Source organism: Balaenoptera musculus, chromosome 7, assembly GCF_009873245.2.
Source record: "Balaenoptera musculus isolate JJ_BM4_2016_0621 chromosome 7, mBalMus1.pri.v3, whole genome shotgun sequence".
Classification (NCBI taxonomy): Eukaryota; Metazoa; Chordata; class Mammalia; order Artiodactyla; family Balaenopteridae; genus Balaenoptera; species Balaenoptera musculus.
The window spans coordinates 74,676,006-74,691,949 of NC_045791.1; the positions used below are offsets into that span (position 1 = coordinate 74,676,006).

Here is a 15,944-nt window from a genome sequence, read left to right on the forward strand (position 1 = left end):
TAGTTTTTTGTTTTTTTTTTCTTGTGACATCTTTGGTTTTGGTATCAAGGTATTCAATAATATTGGCCTCTTAAAATGATTTGATAGTGTTCCCTCTCTTATTTTGAGAAGACTTTGCGAGGGATTGGTGTTAATTCTTTCAATGTTTTGTAGAATTCAACAGTGAAGCCATCTAGTTCTAGGTTTTTCTTTGTGGGGAGTGTTTTGTTTTGTTTTTAATTATTATTATTATTGATCCAGTCTCTTTATTTGTTATAGTTCAATTCATATTTCTACATTTTTTTTTGAGTTTCAGTCATTTGGGTCTTTCTAGGAATTTGTCCATTTCATCTAAGCTATGTAATTTATTGGCATACAGTTGTTCATAGTAGCCCCTTTTTTATTTCTGGAAGTTCAATATAATGTCTCTTCTTTCTAATTTTAGCAATTTGTGTATTCTTTTTTTTTTTTTTTCTTGGTTAATACCACTAGTGGTTTGTCAATTTTGTTGATCTTGTCAAAGAACCAACTTCTGGTTTTACTGATTTTCTCTGTTGTTTTTCTAGCCTCTGTTTTATTTCTGCTATAATCCTTATTATTTTCTTCCTTTTGCTTGCTTTGAGTTTAATTTGCTCTTCTTTTTCTAGGTTCTTAAGATGGATGCTTAGGTTATTGATATGAGATATTTCTTTTTTATTAAATATAAGTTTATACAGCTACAGATTTCCCTCTAAGCACCACTTTAGCTGCATACCATACATTCTGCTTATCATGTTATATTTTCATTTTCATTCATCTCAAAATATTCTTTAATTTCCTTTGTAATTTCCTCTTTGACCCATTGGTTATTTGGAAATATGTTGTTGAATTTCCCCATATATGTGAATTTTCCAAATTTCCTTCTTTTATTCATTTAATTTTATTTCATTGTTGTTGGAGAACATACTTTATATGATTTCAGTCCTTTCAGATTTATTGAGAGTTGTTTTATGGTTTAACATGTGGTATATCCTAGAGCATGCTTCATGTGCACTTGAGAAAAATGTGTATTCTATTATTGTTTGGAGGAGTGTTCTAAAGATGTCTGTTAGGTCCAGTTGCTTTATAGTGTTGTTCAAGTCATCACTTGTTTCTTCATTGATCATCTAACTGTTCCATCTATTATTGAAAGAGGGATATTGAAGTCTTCGAATGTTAGTGTTGAATTGTTATTTCTCCCTTCAATTCTGTCAGTTTTTGCTGTATTGTTTTTGCTTCATTGGGGTTGTGTTGTTAGATGAAAATGCATTTATAAATGTTATCTTCTTAATGGGTTGATCCTTTTTTCAATATATAATGTACTTCTTTATCTCACAGATTTTTGTCTTAATATCTACTTTGTCTCATGTTAGTGTAGCCACTCCAGCTCTTTTCAGATTACTGTTTACATCATATATCTTTTTCCATCCTTTTATTTTCAACCCATTTGTGTCTTTGGATCTAAAGTGTGTCTCTTATAAACAGCATACAGTTGGGTCTTTTAAAAAACTTATTCTGCCTGTCTCTGCTTCTTAGTTAGAGTGTTTAATCCATTAATATTTAACATAATTACCCATAAGGTAGGATTTACATCTGCCACTTTACTATTTTTTTATATGTTTTATGTGATTTTTGTTCCTCTCTTTCTCCAGTACTGCCTTCCTTTGTGTTAAGTAGATATTTCTGGTGCACTATTTTACTTCCCTTAACCTTTCTTTTACTATATATTTTTGATTTATAGATAACAAAGAGAGTTACAAACAAAAACTACATATTTATATGTCTTCTACATGTACCTATGTTGCTACATTTTCTGGTACCCTTTATTTCTTTATGTGGATTCCAGTTATTATCTAATCCCCTTTTATTTCAGTCTGAAGAGCTCCCTTTAGCATTTCTTACAGGGCATTATTTTCTAGCCTCACAGTCTAGACCCCACCAAAGGGTGGACACTGGTAAATTATCCCACACAATTTAAATTGGGATTAGAGAGAATTGACATCTTAGCAATATTGTATATTCCTAATACAGAGACACAGTATGTCTCTCCATTTTATTTAGGCTTTTGATTTATCTTGTCAGCATACTGTAATTTTCAGCATGTCAAATATTGGACATATTTTTTCTTAGATTTGTACCTAAGAATTTCATGGATTTTGGAACTGTTATAAATGGAACTTTTAAGAAATATCAATTTCCAATTGTTTGTTGCTAATATATAGAAATACAATTGATTTGACCTTGTATCCTTCAACCTTACTAAACTCACTTATTCTAGCATTTCTTTTGTAGATTCTTTGGGATTTCCTATGTAGACTATCATGTCTGTTGTAGGTAGAGACAGTTTTATTTCTCCCTTTCCAATTTCTATGCTTTTTATTACTTTTTCTTACCTTGTTGCACCAGCTAAGGCCTCCTGTATGATACTGAATAGGAATGGCAAGAGCAGATATCCTTGCCTTTTTCCCAGTCTTAGGGGAAAACATTCAGTCTTCCACCAATACTGATATTAGTTGTAAGTTTTTACAGACATAGTTTATCACATAGAGATGGTTCCCTTTCATTTCTAGGTTACTGGATTTTTATCATAAATTAATGTGAATTTTGTGCAATGCTTTTTCTGTGTCTATTCAGATGGTCATATGGTTTTTCTTCTATAGTCTATTGATGTGGTGAATTATAGTAATTAATTTTGAATGTTGAACAAGGCTTGTATTACCAGAATAAACTACACTTAGTCCTGATTTGTTATCCTTTTATATATTGCTGGATTCATTTTGCTAATATTTTTTGGAGTATTTTTGCATCTATATTTATATGCTTGAGTTAATATATAAATAAGTATCAAGTACCAGAAGGACTTTCACTTCTAGTAAATGTACACTATGCATTTTGTAATAACTCTCCTGCTAAAGACAACTAAAAAGCAGGGAAACATGTTCATAAGATACCATTTATTTTACAGTTAAAAATGTCATTTTAAAAACAAGATAATATTTTTGGATCTGGCATAGATTTCTTTTCTCTATTTTTTCTAAAGGTAGACATAAATGCATCAACCCGCAACCTGCAGACTCTAGAGGAAAAGAATAAGCAACTGGCAGATCAAATTGCTTCCCTAGAACTTGAGCAGGCAACTTCTGATTACCATTGGGGGTATAAAAAGGTCAGTCTAAAGTAGCAATTAATGACTATGAGTTTTAAAAAACAATCAGAAATCAGGAGATGGGTTTCCTTCATTTTTTTTTTTTTTTTGATAGTTATCACAAGTCTGAATAATGCAGGCTAAATATGTCAGAGAGCCCTACGGTATTCAGACAATAGAGGATTTAGGAAAACAAGAGTTTAAGACAGCCTTTAAATGTCTGCCTACACAGATGATCTATAATGCTGAAAAGCACCAGTATTTCTAACGTTTTAAAATATTTTCTTTTCCATAAATTGTGAGGAACAAACTTGTATTTTTTTTCTCTTTCTGACAGTTCCATCCATTAGGAAATCAGTAGTAAGTTCGATTTCTAAAAGCTATTTGACAAGGTCAATCCATTACAAATAAATGGTAGAATTCTTAAAACATCTCCAGGTGAAAGAGATTTAAAGAGATGATTGTTATGTTAAACAGCTAATAAGTTTTCCATGTGCTTCTGAATGCTTGAGAAAGAATTAGCCATTGCTTCTATAACATGCAAATCATCTTTCAAAATTCCAAAGAAGGCCCTGATGTGAAGTCTGCCTTAATCTGAACTAAATTCTTTCAAACTCTGTCATAAGCTGCTCATTACTTCAACTATAAAAAATTACAGAGACTAAATCTAAATCCTGGGACTTCCCTGGTGGTGCAGTGGTTAAGAATCCACCTGCCAATGCAGGAGACACGGGTTCGAGCCCTGGTCCAGGAAGATCCCACATGCCGCGGAGCAACTAAGCCCGTGCGCCACAACTACTGAGCCTGCGCTCTAGAGCCCGTGAGCCACAACTACTGAGCCCTCGTGCCACAACTACTGAAGCCCGCATGCCTAGAGCCTGTGCTCTGCAACAAAGAGAAGCCACTGCAATGAGAAGCCCATGCACCCCAATGAAGAGTAGCCCCCGCTCACTGCAACTAGAGAAAGCCTGTGCGCAGCAACGAAGACCCTATACAGCCAAAAATTGGTAAATAAATAAAATTTAAAAATATATATATAGGGGCTTCCCTGGTGGCGCAGTGGTTGAGAGTCTGCCTGCCGATGCATGGGACACGGGTTCGAGCCCTGGTCTGGGAAGATCCCACATGCCACGGAGCAACTAGGCCCGTGAGCCACAACTACTGAGCCTGTGCGTCTGGAGCCTGTGCTCCGCAACAAGAGAGGCCACGATAGTGAGAGGCCCGCGCACCGCGATGAAGAGTGGCCCCCGCTTGCCGCAACTAGAGAAAGCCCTAGCACAGAAACGAAGACCCAACATAGCAATCAATCAATCAATAAAAAAATCTTTAAAAAAAAAAAAATATATATATATGTATAAATCCTCTTACATTTTCATGGCTTTAGAGCCAGACTATCTATGTTTCAGTTTTGGCTGTGACCTTGGGTGTGATCCTTAACCTCTCAGAGCCTGAGTTTCTTAATCTGTCAAAATGGGGATAATCATACTATTATTAGGAGGTTGTTGAGGTTAAGTAAGTTAATACATGTAAAGCATGTACAACATTGCTAACATTTATTGAATTCTTAGTATCTCATCTGTCTCAGAAGAAAGCCTGTAAGTTCCTATCAAAGCAACAAGGTGCATTAGCTCTAATTTCTGGTACTGTCTCAAACCACGCCTCCCTCCCCCGAGATTAAAGGTTCATCCATGTCCTTTCCTGTTGGCCAGGCCTCAGCTGGGCTTATCCACCCACCTGGTTTGGGTCTCTCTGGAAGACCATATCTCAGTCTGCGTGATTCTTTTGTGCCTCTACTGCCAGTGAGCAGGCCTCTGGCCTTATCCTATTAGTGACTTTGACGGGTCTTGCAAGTGATTTGGTCAATGTTGATTCTTGCCTGCCCACAGCACCTCTTGATTAAGGTCTCCCAGTGATATCCCATACCTCAATTCCAGCTTATATGTCTATGCATAGAATCTTCTCTGACCAAGCCTGCCTGGAAGTGCTTCACTTGGCTGTATGAGTCTTGAGGAAAGAGGCTAAGAACTTTTTTTTTTTTCAATCCGAGCAATGTCATTAAACCTATTGCCATTCAAGGCCAGCAGTATATTTTTGTTCTTTGAGAATTAACACTTAAACTTCTCAATAAAAACTACCCTCTAGTATAACCTCTTACTGATTTTTAGAGATATACATATGAATGTGTGTTGTGTATGCCACGCCACAGATTTAAATTCAGACCTGGTTACAATACTTGGCTCCATTTACTGTGTGACCTGGGCAAGTTCTTAACCTCTATGGCCTTCAGCACCAAGGGGATCTCCCCTAACTGTGGGGTTCCCACAGCCTACTGTGCATACCCATATCAAAATAGTTACTACATAAGTTAGAAATTGACCTGCTTATGCATCTGCCTTCACTCTCTTCTAATGCAAGAAGAGTAGTTACTCATCTGTATACTCCCTTGCCTACCATAGCGCCTAATACATAATAGGTGTTTAAGAAATGTCGATTGGGTAGAGCACAAAGAGGGTCATGTCTGTCTTACCAGGCTGTGAGGATTAAATGTCATACTGTGAGTAAAGTGCCCCTCACAGGGCCAACATATACAGTATACTTGTATAAATATCATTTCTTCTTTTTCTCACACTTCCTTATTTTAGGTTTATGTTTGCCATTTCAGCCTTTAATGACTGTGTAATTTTTAAAATTTTTTATTGAAGTATAGTTGATTTACAATGTTGTGTTAATTTCTGCTGTACAGCAAAGTGATTCGGTTATACTTTTATATTTTTAAATATTCTTTTCCATTGTGGTTTATCACAGGATATTGAATATAGTTCCCTGTGCTATACAGTAGGACCTTGTTGTTTATATATTCTATATATAATAGTTTGCATCTGCTAACCCCAAACTCCCACTCCATCCCTCCCCCATTCTCCCCTCCCCCTTGGCAACCACAAGTCTGTTTGCTATGAATGATGGTGTAATTTAAGTCCGTTACCACAGGCAGTCATGCAGGGAAACACAATGAGAAAAGATACAACTGTGAGAAGGTTACTATTCCTGGGTTCAAGTTAAATGACTATTTGCCCCACTTCTCATTTGTATTTTAAACATACATTTTCAAATGGTAGCACCAGACAGAAATAGAATTAGTTGCATACACAACTAGGATTATAATGACTTGAAATTAAACAATGTATTAAATGTAGTATTTCTTAAAACTAGGATGACATTCAGTCAGTGTATACTTGTGAGGGTGACAGAGTTGGTTCCATTTGCAGGGGCCCATGTCATACTGGTTGTTAAACACTTTGAATAAAATTCCTAGTTAAGAATCTACTTATAAAACAGCTTTACCAAGATGCTACTATCTCTTGGTTTTATGTATCCTTCTAACAGCTTCTGCTAACTTTTAGAGCTTACCCAGATTTTAAAAATTATTTTAGAAATCACTTTGTGGCTTACTGTTGATCCTTGTCAGCCTGCCTTTCATATCTTAAGATAATTCTTTCTGTGTTAGCTTCCTGCTTTTTCAAGGGGTGATGTTTCAGTGCTTGAGTTAAAATGTATATTCTAACCATTAGCATTTTTCTTTGTATGCTGTTTCTAAGGTGATTCTCCAGTTTCTGTTTTGCTCTGTATATTAATAATCTTTATAGTATATTGCCAAGATTATTTAAGCAAAGGTTGCATTGAGTTCTGCATTCCACAACTCAGAATCTGAGATATTCACTCATTTAAGTGGTCTCTCTCTAATTTCTGGTGTTCCATCAATTTTCTTAAGTACAGGGCCTATTTAAATAATCTGAAAACAGTAATTTAAGTTACTGCCTTAATATCTACTTTCCTTTAGCAACTGGAACAGTTTATTTTTGTTTGTCATAAATTTAAATAAGTGACTCTGTGTCAAACAGTCACATTTTGATTTTTCTGAGTTTTCACTTATCAGTGCATTAGTGTTCTCTTTGGTGGCAAAAAGGGGAAATTATTTTAAAAGTGTATTTGAAAGAGTAATAGAATTCTTTATGCCTTTGCCTAAAAGAGGGAGTTTTATTGAGGAAAAAAGTGCCATTATTTTAAAAATTCTTGGACACATTTTATAAGAGACCCGGACTATCCAAGTTATTTAAAAAAATAAAAAGCCTTCCACATTCCAAGAAGGCAAGCAAAGTTATTTTTGAGTGTTTTTATTTGTAATAGCTAGCATATTTTTGGTTAAATCTAGCTCTTGACTTTTTATAAGCTAACCTACATTTTGCAACACATTGGGCACCTTGATTTATAGGACTTGGAACTGAATTTTAAGTTTTAAATAATTCAGCTTTTATGGTTATGGTGTAGCTTTGTTTTTGTAGCATTATTGGCCATCCTTGTGATATATTTTCTGCTGAAGGCTTGATCAAAACATAATCCCAAATGTTGCATTCATGGGATGATTTTACATCATAGTTACCAAAATGAAAAATATTGTGGTAAAGGAGGACTGTATGTCTTCCACAGACAGAAAATTAATTGATGACTAATGTTATGATAATATATTACTAGCCTCCTATTTATTGATAGCAGTCTACATTTTCCTTAGGTTATTTTGAAACCAATACTTTATTGGTCTGAATGCTTTAAAAAAATATTTTCCTTTGCTTTAGTGGGAGCAACCCACGATTGAAAGTGAATGGACCTAGAGTCTATCGTACAGAGTGAAGTAAGTCAGTAAGAGAAAGACAAATACCATATGCTAACACATATATGTGGAATCTTAAAAAAAAAAAAATGGTACTGATGAACCTAGTTGCAAGACAGGAATAAAGATGTAGACATAGAGGGACTTCCCCGGTGGCGCAGTGGTTGAGAATCTGCCTGCCAATGCGGGGGACACAGGTTTGAGCTCTGGTCCAGGAAGGTGCCACATGCCGCGGAGCAGCTGGGCCCTGTTCTGGAGGCTGCAGGCCACAGCTGCTGAGACCCGCGTGCCTGGAGCCTGTGCTCCGCAACGGGAGAGGCCACCACAATGAGAGGCCCGCTCACCGCAACGAAGAGTGGCCCCCACTCAGCGCAACTAGAGAAAGCCCGCGCGCAGCAATGAAGACCCAACACAGCCAAAATAAATAAATAAATAAATAAATAAATTAGTTCCTTTTAAAAAAAAATGCAGACATAGAGAATGGACTTGAGGTCACAGGGTGGGAGGGGGAAGCTGAGGCAAAGTGAGAGTAGCATTGACATATATACACTACCAAATGTAAAATAGTTACCTGGTGGGAAACAGCAGCATGGCACAGGGAGATCAGCTCGGTGGTTTGTGACCACCTAGAGGGGTGGGATAGGGAGGGTGGGAGGGAGATGCAAGAGGGAGGGGATATGGGGACATATGTATGCATATGGCTGATTCAGTTTGTTGTACAACAGAAACTAACAGTAGTGTGAAACAATTATACTCCAATAAAGATCTGTTTAAAAAAAATTTTTTTTTAAAAGTGAAACTTTAAAAAACAAAGTATGAATATGTATAAGTAGGTATGAAATAAATATTGATCTGATAGGACAAATGCCTAGATAGCCATAATAGTTAATTACCCACCGATCTAATATTGGGTATAAATTTTTATATTGAATGTGCATAATTTTACAGTAGGACTAATCACTACTTATAATTTTTCCATAGGTTTTTATCAAGTCTAGAATGTCTAAAATGGCTTAATTCTTCTAGCCAAGACAACTACCAAGGAGAAAACAATGCTCCAGATTAATGTGACCTCTTAACAGAATATATGCTATCATGAAAATATTTTGAACAGGGGAAGAAATGAGTTACATGTTATACAGTAATCTAGTTTGGAATGTGTTTTTACTTTTATTTGGAAAATATTCACAATATTTAAAATGAAATAAAGTGCACTACAAAGAGACGAGTAAAGAATAGCTGTAACAATGTTGGAGATAGTGAGGAATGTCTCTTGTGTAAATTAATATCCCAACATATATGGTTTCATCTTTACAGACTAGCCTAAAGTTGAATATAAAACAAAAATCTAAATTCTTTGGCTTTAAATGCTGAAAAGGTCCTTTTGTTCTATTATTCACAGATTAAGCAAATGTAAACCAGAAATAGTGATTATGTCAACATAGGATATTTACCAACATTATTAAGACCTTGAACTTAAAATTTACTGGAAATGACCCATAGTGCAGCTGGTTGGCCTACGTGATTAAGAATTTGTGTTCTTAGTCACATTTGCTTGTGTGTGTATTATTCCTACAATGGACTTATGAAGATGATTTTGACATATGGCAAATATCAGTATTTCCCGTTATTAAGGTGTAACACTGAAATTGATTATGGAAGGTGAAAATTTCTATATTCAGTCACTAATAGTGTTCCTGAAGTACCAGTAAGGTTCAAAATTTAGTCAAGAGAAAACTATTTTATAGTTATTTCCTCTGACAAAGTCTGAGGAAAAAAAAATAACTCATTATTAAAGGCTGTTTGAATGATTAAATATGTAATTTCATGAAATATAGAGACTTCAGTAATGTTTGTCCTAGATAACATTGTGTTGAGTACTTGATCAAACAATGTTGGAGTTTCCGACAAACATTTCTTTTGGGTTTTTTTTTCAGTTTTTTTTTTCTTTTTTTACTGTCTTTTACTATGGTAACTGAAGTATCTGCTATTGACCAAATGGTTGTGATCATTTGTAGCTCCCATTGTCTTAAATAACTACAATCATCCCTCAGTATCAGTGGGGGATTGGTTCCAGGACCCCCCAGATACCAAAGTCTGTGGATGCTCAAGTCCCTTATATAAAATGGTGTGATATTTGCATATAATCTATGCACATCCTTCCATATACTTTAAATCATCTCTAGATTACTTATAATACCTAACACAATGTAATGCTATTTAAATAGTTGTCAGTTGCCCGTGTGTGGCAAATTCAAGTTTTGCTTTTTGGAACTTACTGGAAATTTATTTTTCCTGAATATTTTTGATCCACAGTTGGTTTAACCAGTGGATGTGGAACCTGTGGATACAGAGGGCCGACTGCATATAATCCTCAAACTGCATATCTGCAACCACTGATAAAACCACCCCACATCTGGGTTAGGTTGCAGCTACAAAGGAATACTTGACATAACAAAAACAGAATTAGGAAACAAAGAACAACTGTGAGTCCTAAGGCACTCATATTTTCATTAACAGTCTCTCTACATGTTTCATATTATACTATGATCAGCTGTCTAAAGACAGACTAAGAGGTAGCAGTAGCAAATAAATATGAATCCTGGATTCATTACTTTAGAAATAGTAAGGGTATAAATACTTGTTTAAGAAAGAAAATGATTATTCATTCTATGCCTAGAGGTACTGATACCTGTGTTTGCTTTATCAGCTTGCCCAACAGCAGGTGGAAAATGTCTTGGGAAAAATTACTGAGAGTAAAAATAAACTGGCCTATGAAAAGGGAAGACTACAGGTATGAGATTTCATTTTTTGATTTTTGTTTTCTTATTTTTTAATGCCAGTTGTCAAGCTAAATTTTGCTGGATTTTGAGAGGACTTTGCTCTGACATTTACTAATTCTATAACTTTGGACAAGTTTTTAAGCCTCCCTAAGTTTGGCCCCTCATTCAAATCCAGGTGACTCCTATTTACACACCTATAATATAATACTGAAACCTAAAATTGTGAAGCCAAGGCTCATTTCTATGACAGTATAAACTTTATTATAATTATTTTATGCATGGTCATTTGCTGCCAATGTAGAAAGCCTATGTTCTCTCTCTCTTTATTGAAGTATAGTTGATTTACAGTATTACATTAGTTTCAGGTGTACAACAGAGTGACTCAATACTTTTATAGATCATATTCCATTTAATGTTATTATAAAATATTGGCTATATTCCCTGTACTGAACAATCAGTCCTTGTAGCTTGTTTATTTTATACATAGTAATTTATACCTCTTAATCCCCTACCCCTGTTTTGCCCCTCCCACCTTCCTTCCCCCAACTGATAACCAATAGTTTATTCTCTATTTCTGTGGGTCTGTCTCTGTTTTGTTATTTTCATTGCTTTGTTTTATTCTTTAGATTCCACATATAAGTGCTAACATATAATATTTGTCTTTCTTTGTCTGACTTACTTCACTAAGTACAGCACCTTTCACATCCATCCATGTTATTGCAAATGGCAAGATTCCATTCCTTTTTATGGCTGAGTAATATTCTCTCTCTCTCTCTCTATATATATATATGTGTGTGTGTGTGTATATATACATACACACATTTATATATGTATATATATATATAGAGAGAGAGAGAGAATATATATATATATATATTCTCACATCTTCTTTATCGAGTCATCTGTTGATATACCCTTAGGTTGATTCCATATCTTGGCTATTGTAAATAATGCTGCTATGAATGTTGGGGTTTTTTTTTTTTGTAAAATAATGGGTTTATTGAGATATAGTTCACATTTAAAGTGTACAATTTAGTGGTTTATAGTACATTCACAAAGTTGTGTAATCATTACCACTGTCTAATTCCAGAACATTTTCATCGTGCCAAAAAGAAACCCTGTACCCACTAGCAGTCATTCCCCATTCTCCCCTTCCCCTAGCCTCTGGCAACCACTAATTTACTCTCTGTCTCTGTAGATTTTCCTATTCGGGACCATGTTTAACTTTTTGAACTGTAAAAAAGAATTTTTTTTTTACCACCCCCCCTCCCCACCCGATGCTTTCCCCCCTTGGTGTCCATACGTCTTTTCTCTACATCTGTGTCTCTGTTTCTGCCCTGCAAACGGGTTCATCTGTACCATTTTTCTAGGTTCCACATATATGTGTTAATATACGGTATTTGCTTTTCTTTCTGACTTACTTCACTCTGTATGACAGTCTCCAAGTCCCTCCACGTCTCTACAAATGACCCAGTTTCGTTCCTTGTTATGGCTGAGTAATATTCCATTGTATATATGTGCCACATCTTTATCCATTTGTCTGTTGATGGGCATTTAGGTTGCTTCCATGACCTGGCTATTGTACATACTGCTGCAATGAACATTGGGGTGCATGTGTCTTTTTGAATTACGGTTTTCTCTGGGTATATGCCCAGTAGTGGGATTGCTGGATCATATGATAATTCTGTTTTTAGTTTTTTAAGGAACCTCCATACTCTTCTCCATAGTGGCTGTATTAATTTACATTCCCACCAACAGTGCAAGAGGGTTCCCTTTTCTCCACACCCTCTCCAACATTTGTTGTTTGTAGATTTCCTGATGATGCCCATTATAACTGGTGTGAGGTGATACCTCATTGTAGTTTTGATTTGCATTTCTCTAATAATTAGTGATGTTGAGCAGCTTTTCATGTGCTTCTTGGCCATCTGTATGTCTTCTTTGGAGAAATGTCTATTTAGGTCTTCTGCCCATTTTTGGATTGGGTTGTTTGTCCTTTTAATATTGAGCTGCATGAGCTGTTTATATATTTTGGAGATTAATCCTTTGTCCGTTGATTCATTCTCCCATTTTGAGGGTTGTCTTTTGGTCTTGTTTATGGTTTCCTTTGCTGTGCAAAAGCTTTGAAGTTTCATTAGGTCCCATTTGTTTATTTTGTTTTTATTTCCATTACTCTAGGAGATGGATCAAAAAAGATCTTGCTGTGATTTATGTCAGAGTGTTCTTCCTATGTTTTCCTCTAAGAGTTTTATAGTGTCCGGTCTTACATTTAGGTCTCTAATCCATTTTGAGTTTATTTTCCTGTATGATGTTAGGGAGTGTTCTAAGTTCATTCTTTTACATGTAGCTGTCCAGTTTTACCAGCAACACTTATTGAAGAGACTGTCTTTTCTCCATTGTATATCCATGCCTCCTTTGTGATAGATTAGTTGACCATAGGTGCGTGGGTTTATCTCTGGGCTTTCTATCTTGTTCCATTGATCTATGTTTCTGTTTTTGTGTCAGTACCATATTGTCTTGATTACTGTAGCTTTGTAGTATAGTCTGAAATCAGGGAGTCTGATTCCTCCAGCTCCATTTTTTTCCCTCAAGACTGCTTTGGCTATTTGGGGTCTTTTGTGTCTCCATACAAATTTTAAGATTTTTTGTTCTAGTTCTGTAAAAAATGCCATTGGTAATTTGATAGGGATTGCATTGAATCTGTAGATTGCTTTGGGTAGTATACTCATTTACACAATATTGATTCGTCCAATCCAAGAACATGGTATATCTCTCCATCTGTTGGTATCATCTTTAATTGCTTTCATCAGTGTCTTAATAGTTTTCTGCATAAGGTCTTTTGTCTCCCTAGGTAGGTTTATTCCTAGGTTTTTATTCTTTTTGTTGCAGTGGTAAATGGGAGTGTTTCCTTAATTTCTCTTTCAGATTTTTCATCATTAGTGTATAGGAATGCAAGAGATTTCTGTGCATTAATTTTGTATCCTGCAACTTTACCAAATTCATTGATTAGCTCTAGTAGTTATCTGGCGGCATCTTTAGGATTCTCTATATATAGTATCATGTCATCTGTAAACAGTGACAGTTTTACTTCTTCTTTTCCAATTTGTATTTCTTTTATTTCTTCTCTGATTGCCGTGGCTAGGACTTCCAAAACTATGTTGAATAATAGTGGTGAGAGTGGACATTCTTGTTCCTGATCTTAGAGGAAATGCTTTCAGTTTTTCACCATTGAGAATGATGTTTGCTGTGAGTTTGTCGTATATGGCTTTTATTATGTTGAGGTAGGTTCCCTCTGTGCCCAGTTTCTGGAGAGTTTTTATTGTAAATGGGTGTTGAATTTTGTCAGAAGCTTTTTCTGCATCTATTGAGATGATCATATGGTTTTTATTCTTCAGTTTGTTACTATGGTGTATCACATTGATTGATTTGTGTATATTGAAGAATCCTTGCATCCCTGGGATAAATCCCACTTGATCATGGTGTTTGATTCTTTTAATCTGTTGTTGGATTCTGTTTGCTAGTATTTTGTTGAGGATTTTTGCATCTATATTCATCAGTGGTATTGGTCTGTAATTTTCTTTTTTGTAGTATCTTTGTCTGGTTTTGGTATCAGGGTGGCCTCATAGAATGAGTTTGGGAGTGTCCCTTCCTCTGCAATTTTTTGGAAGAGTTTGAGAAGGATGGGTGTTAGCTCGTCTCTACATGTTTGATAGAATTCACCTGTGAAGCCATCTGGTCCTGGACTTTTGTTTGTTGAAAGATTTTTAATCACAGTTTCAATTTCATGGCTTGTGATTGGTCTGTTCATATTTTCTATTTCTTCCTGGTTCAGTCTCGGCAGTTTGTGCGTTTCTAAGAATTTGTCCATTTCTTCCAGGTTGTCCATTTTATTGGCATAAAGTTGCTTGTAGTAATCTCTCATGATCCTTTGTATTTCTGCAGTGTCAGTTGTTAGTTCTCCTTTTTCATTTCTAATTCTGTCGATTTGAGTCTTCTCCCTTTTTTTCTTGATGAGTCTGGCTAATGGTTTACCAATTTTGTTTATCTTCTCAAAGAACCAGCTTTTAGTTTTATTGATCTTTGCTATTGTTTCCTTCATTTCTTTTTCATTTATTTCTGATCTGATCTTTATGATTTCTTTCCTTCTGCTAACTTGGGGTTTTTTTGTTCTTCTTTCTCTAATTGTTTTAGGTGTAAGGTTAGGTTGCTTATTTGAGATGTTTCTTGTTTCTTCCTTTTTTTTTTTTTTTAAAGGAAGGAACGTTTTATTTATTTATTTGTTTGTTTATTTATTTATGGCTGCGTTGGGTCTTTGTTGCTGCAGGTGGGCTTTCTCTGGTTGCGGTGAGAGGAGGCTACTCTTTGTTGCTGTGCATGGGCTTCTCAGTGCAGTGGCTTCTCTTGCGGAGCATGGGTTCTAGGCACGCAGGCTTTAGTAGCCGTGGTCCAGGGGCTTAGTTGCTCTGCGGCATGTGGGATCTTCCCGGACCAGGGCTTGAACCCATGTTCCCTGCATTGGCAGGTGGATTCTTAACCACTGCACCACCAGGGAAGTCCTGTTTCTTCTTTCTTAAGGTAGGATTGTATTGTTATAAACTTTCCTCTTAGAACTGCTTTTGCTGCATCCCATAGGTTTTGGATCGTCGTGTTTTCATTGTCATTTGTTTCTAGGTATTTTTTGATTTCCTCTGATTTCTTCAGTGATCTCTTGGTTATTAAGTAGTGTATTGTTTAGCCTCTATGTGTTTGTATTTTTTACAGATTTTTTCCTGTAATTGATATCTAGTCTCATAGTGTTGTGGTCAGAAAAGATACTTGATATGATTTCAATTTTCTTAAATTTACCAAGGCTTGATTTGTGACCCAGGATATGATCTATCCTGGAGAATGTTCCATGAGCACTTCAGAAGAAAGTGTATTCTGTTGTTTTTGGATGGAATGTCCTATAAATATCAATTAAGTCCATCTTGTTTAATGTATCATTTAAAGCTTGTGTTTCCTTATTTATTTTCATTTTGGATGATCTGTCCATTGGTGAAAGTGGGGTGTTAAAGTCCCCTACTATGATTGTGTTACTGTCGTTTTCCCCTTTTATGGCTGTTAGTATTTGCCTTATGTATTAAGATGCTCCTATGTTGGGTGCATATATATTTATAATTGTTATATCTTCTTCTTCGATTGATCCCTTGATCATTATGTAGTGTCCTTCCTTGTTTATTGTAACATTCTTTATTTTAAAGTCTATTTTATCTGATATGAGTATTGCTACTCCAGCTTTCTTTTGATTTCCATTTGCATGGAATATCTTTTTCCATCCCCTCACTTTCAGTCTGTATGTGTCCCTAGGTGTGAAGTG

At 35.6% G+C, this 15,944-nt stretch overlaps 1 protein-coding gene across 1 annotated transcript in view; it reads left to right on the forward strand.

Moving 5' to 3' along the window:
- CCDC150 (coiled-coil domain containing 150) overlaps positions 1-15,944 on the forward strand; it is a 107,030-nt gene that overhangs the window by 46,549 nt on the left and 44,537 nt on the right. Inside the window, exons 14-15 of the mRNA XM_036858122.1 lie at positions 3,038-3,163; positions 10,519-10,602. Coding sequence (XP_036714017.1) covers positions 3,038-3,163; positions 10,519-10,602 — 210 coding nt within the window. The remainder of the gene's footprint in view (positions 1-3,037; positions 3,164-10,518; positions 10,603-15,944) is intronic.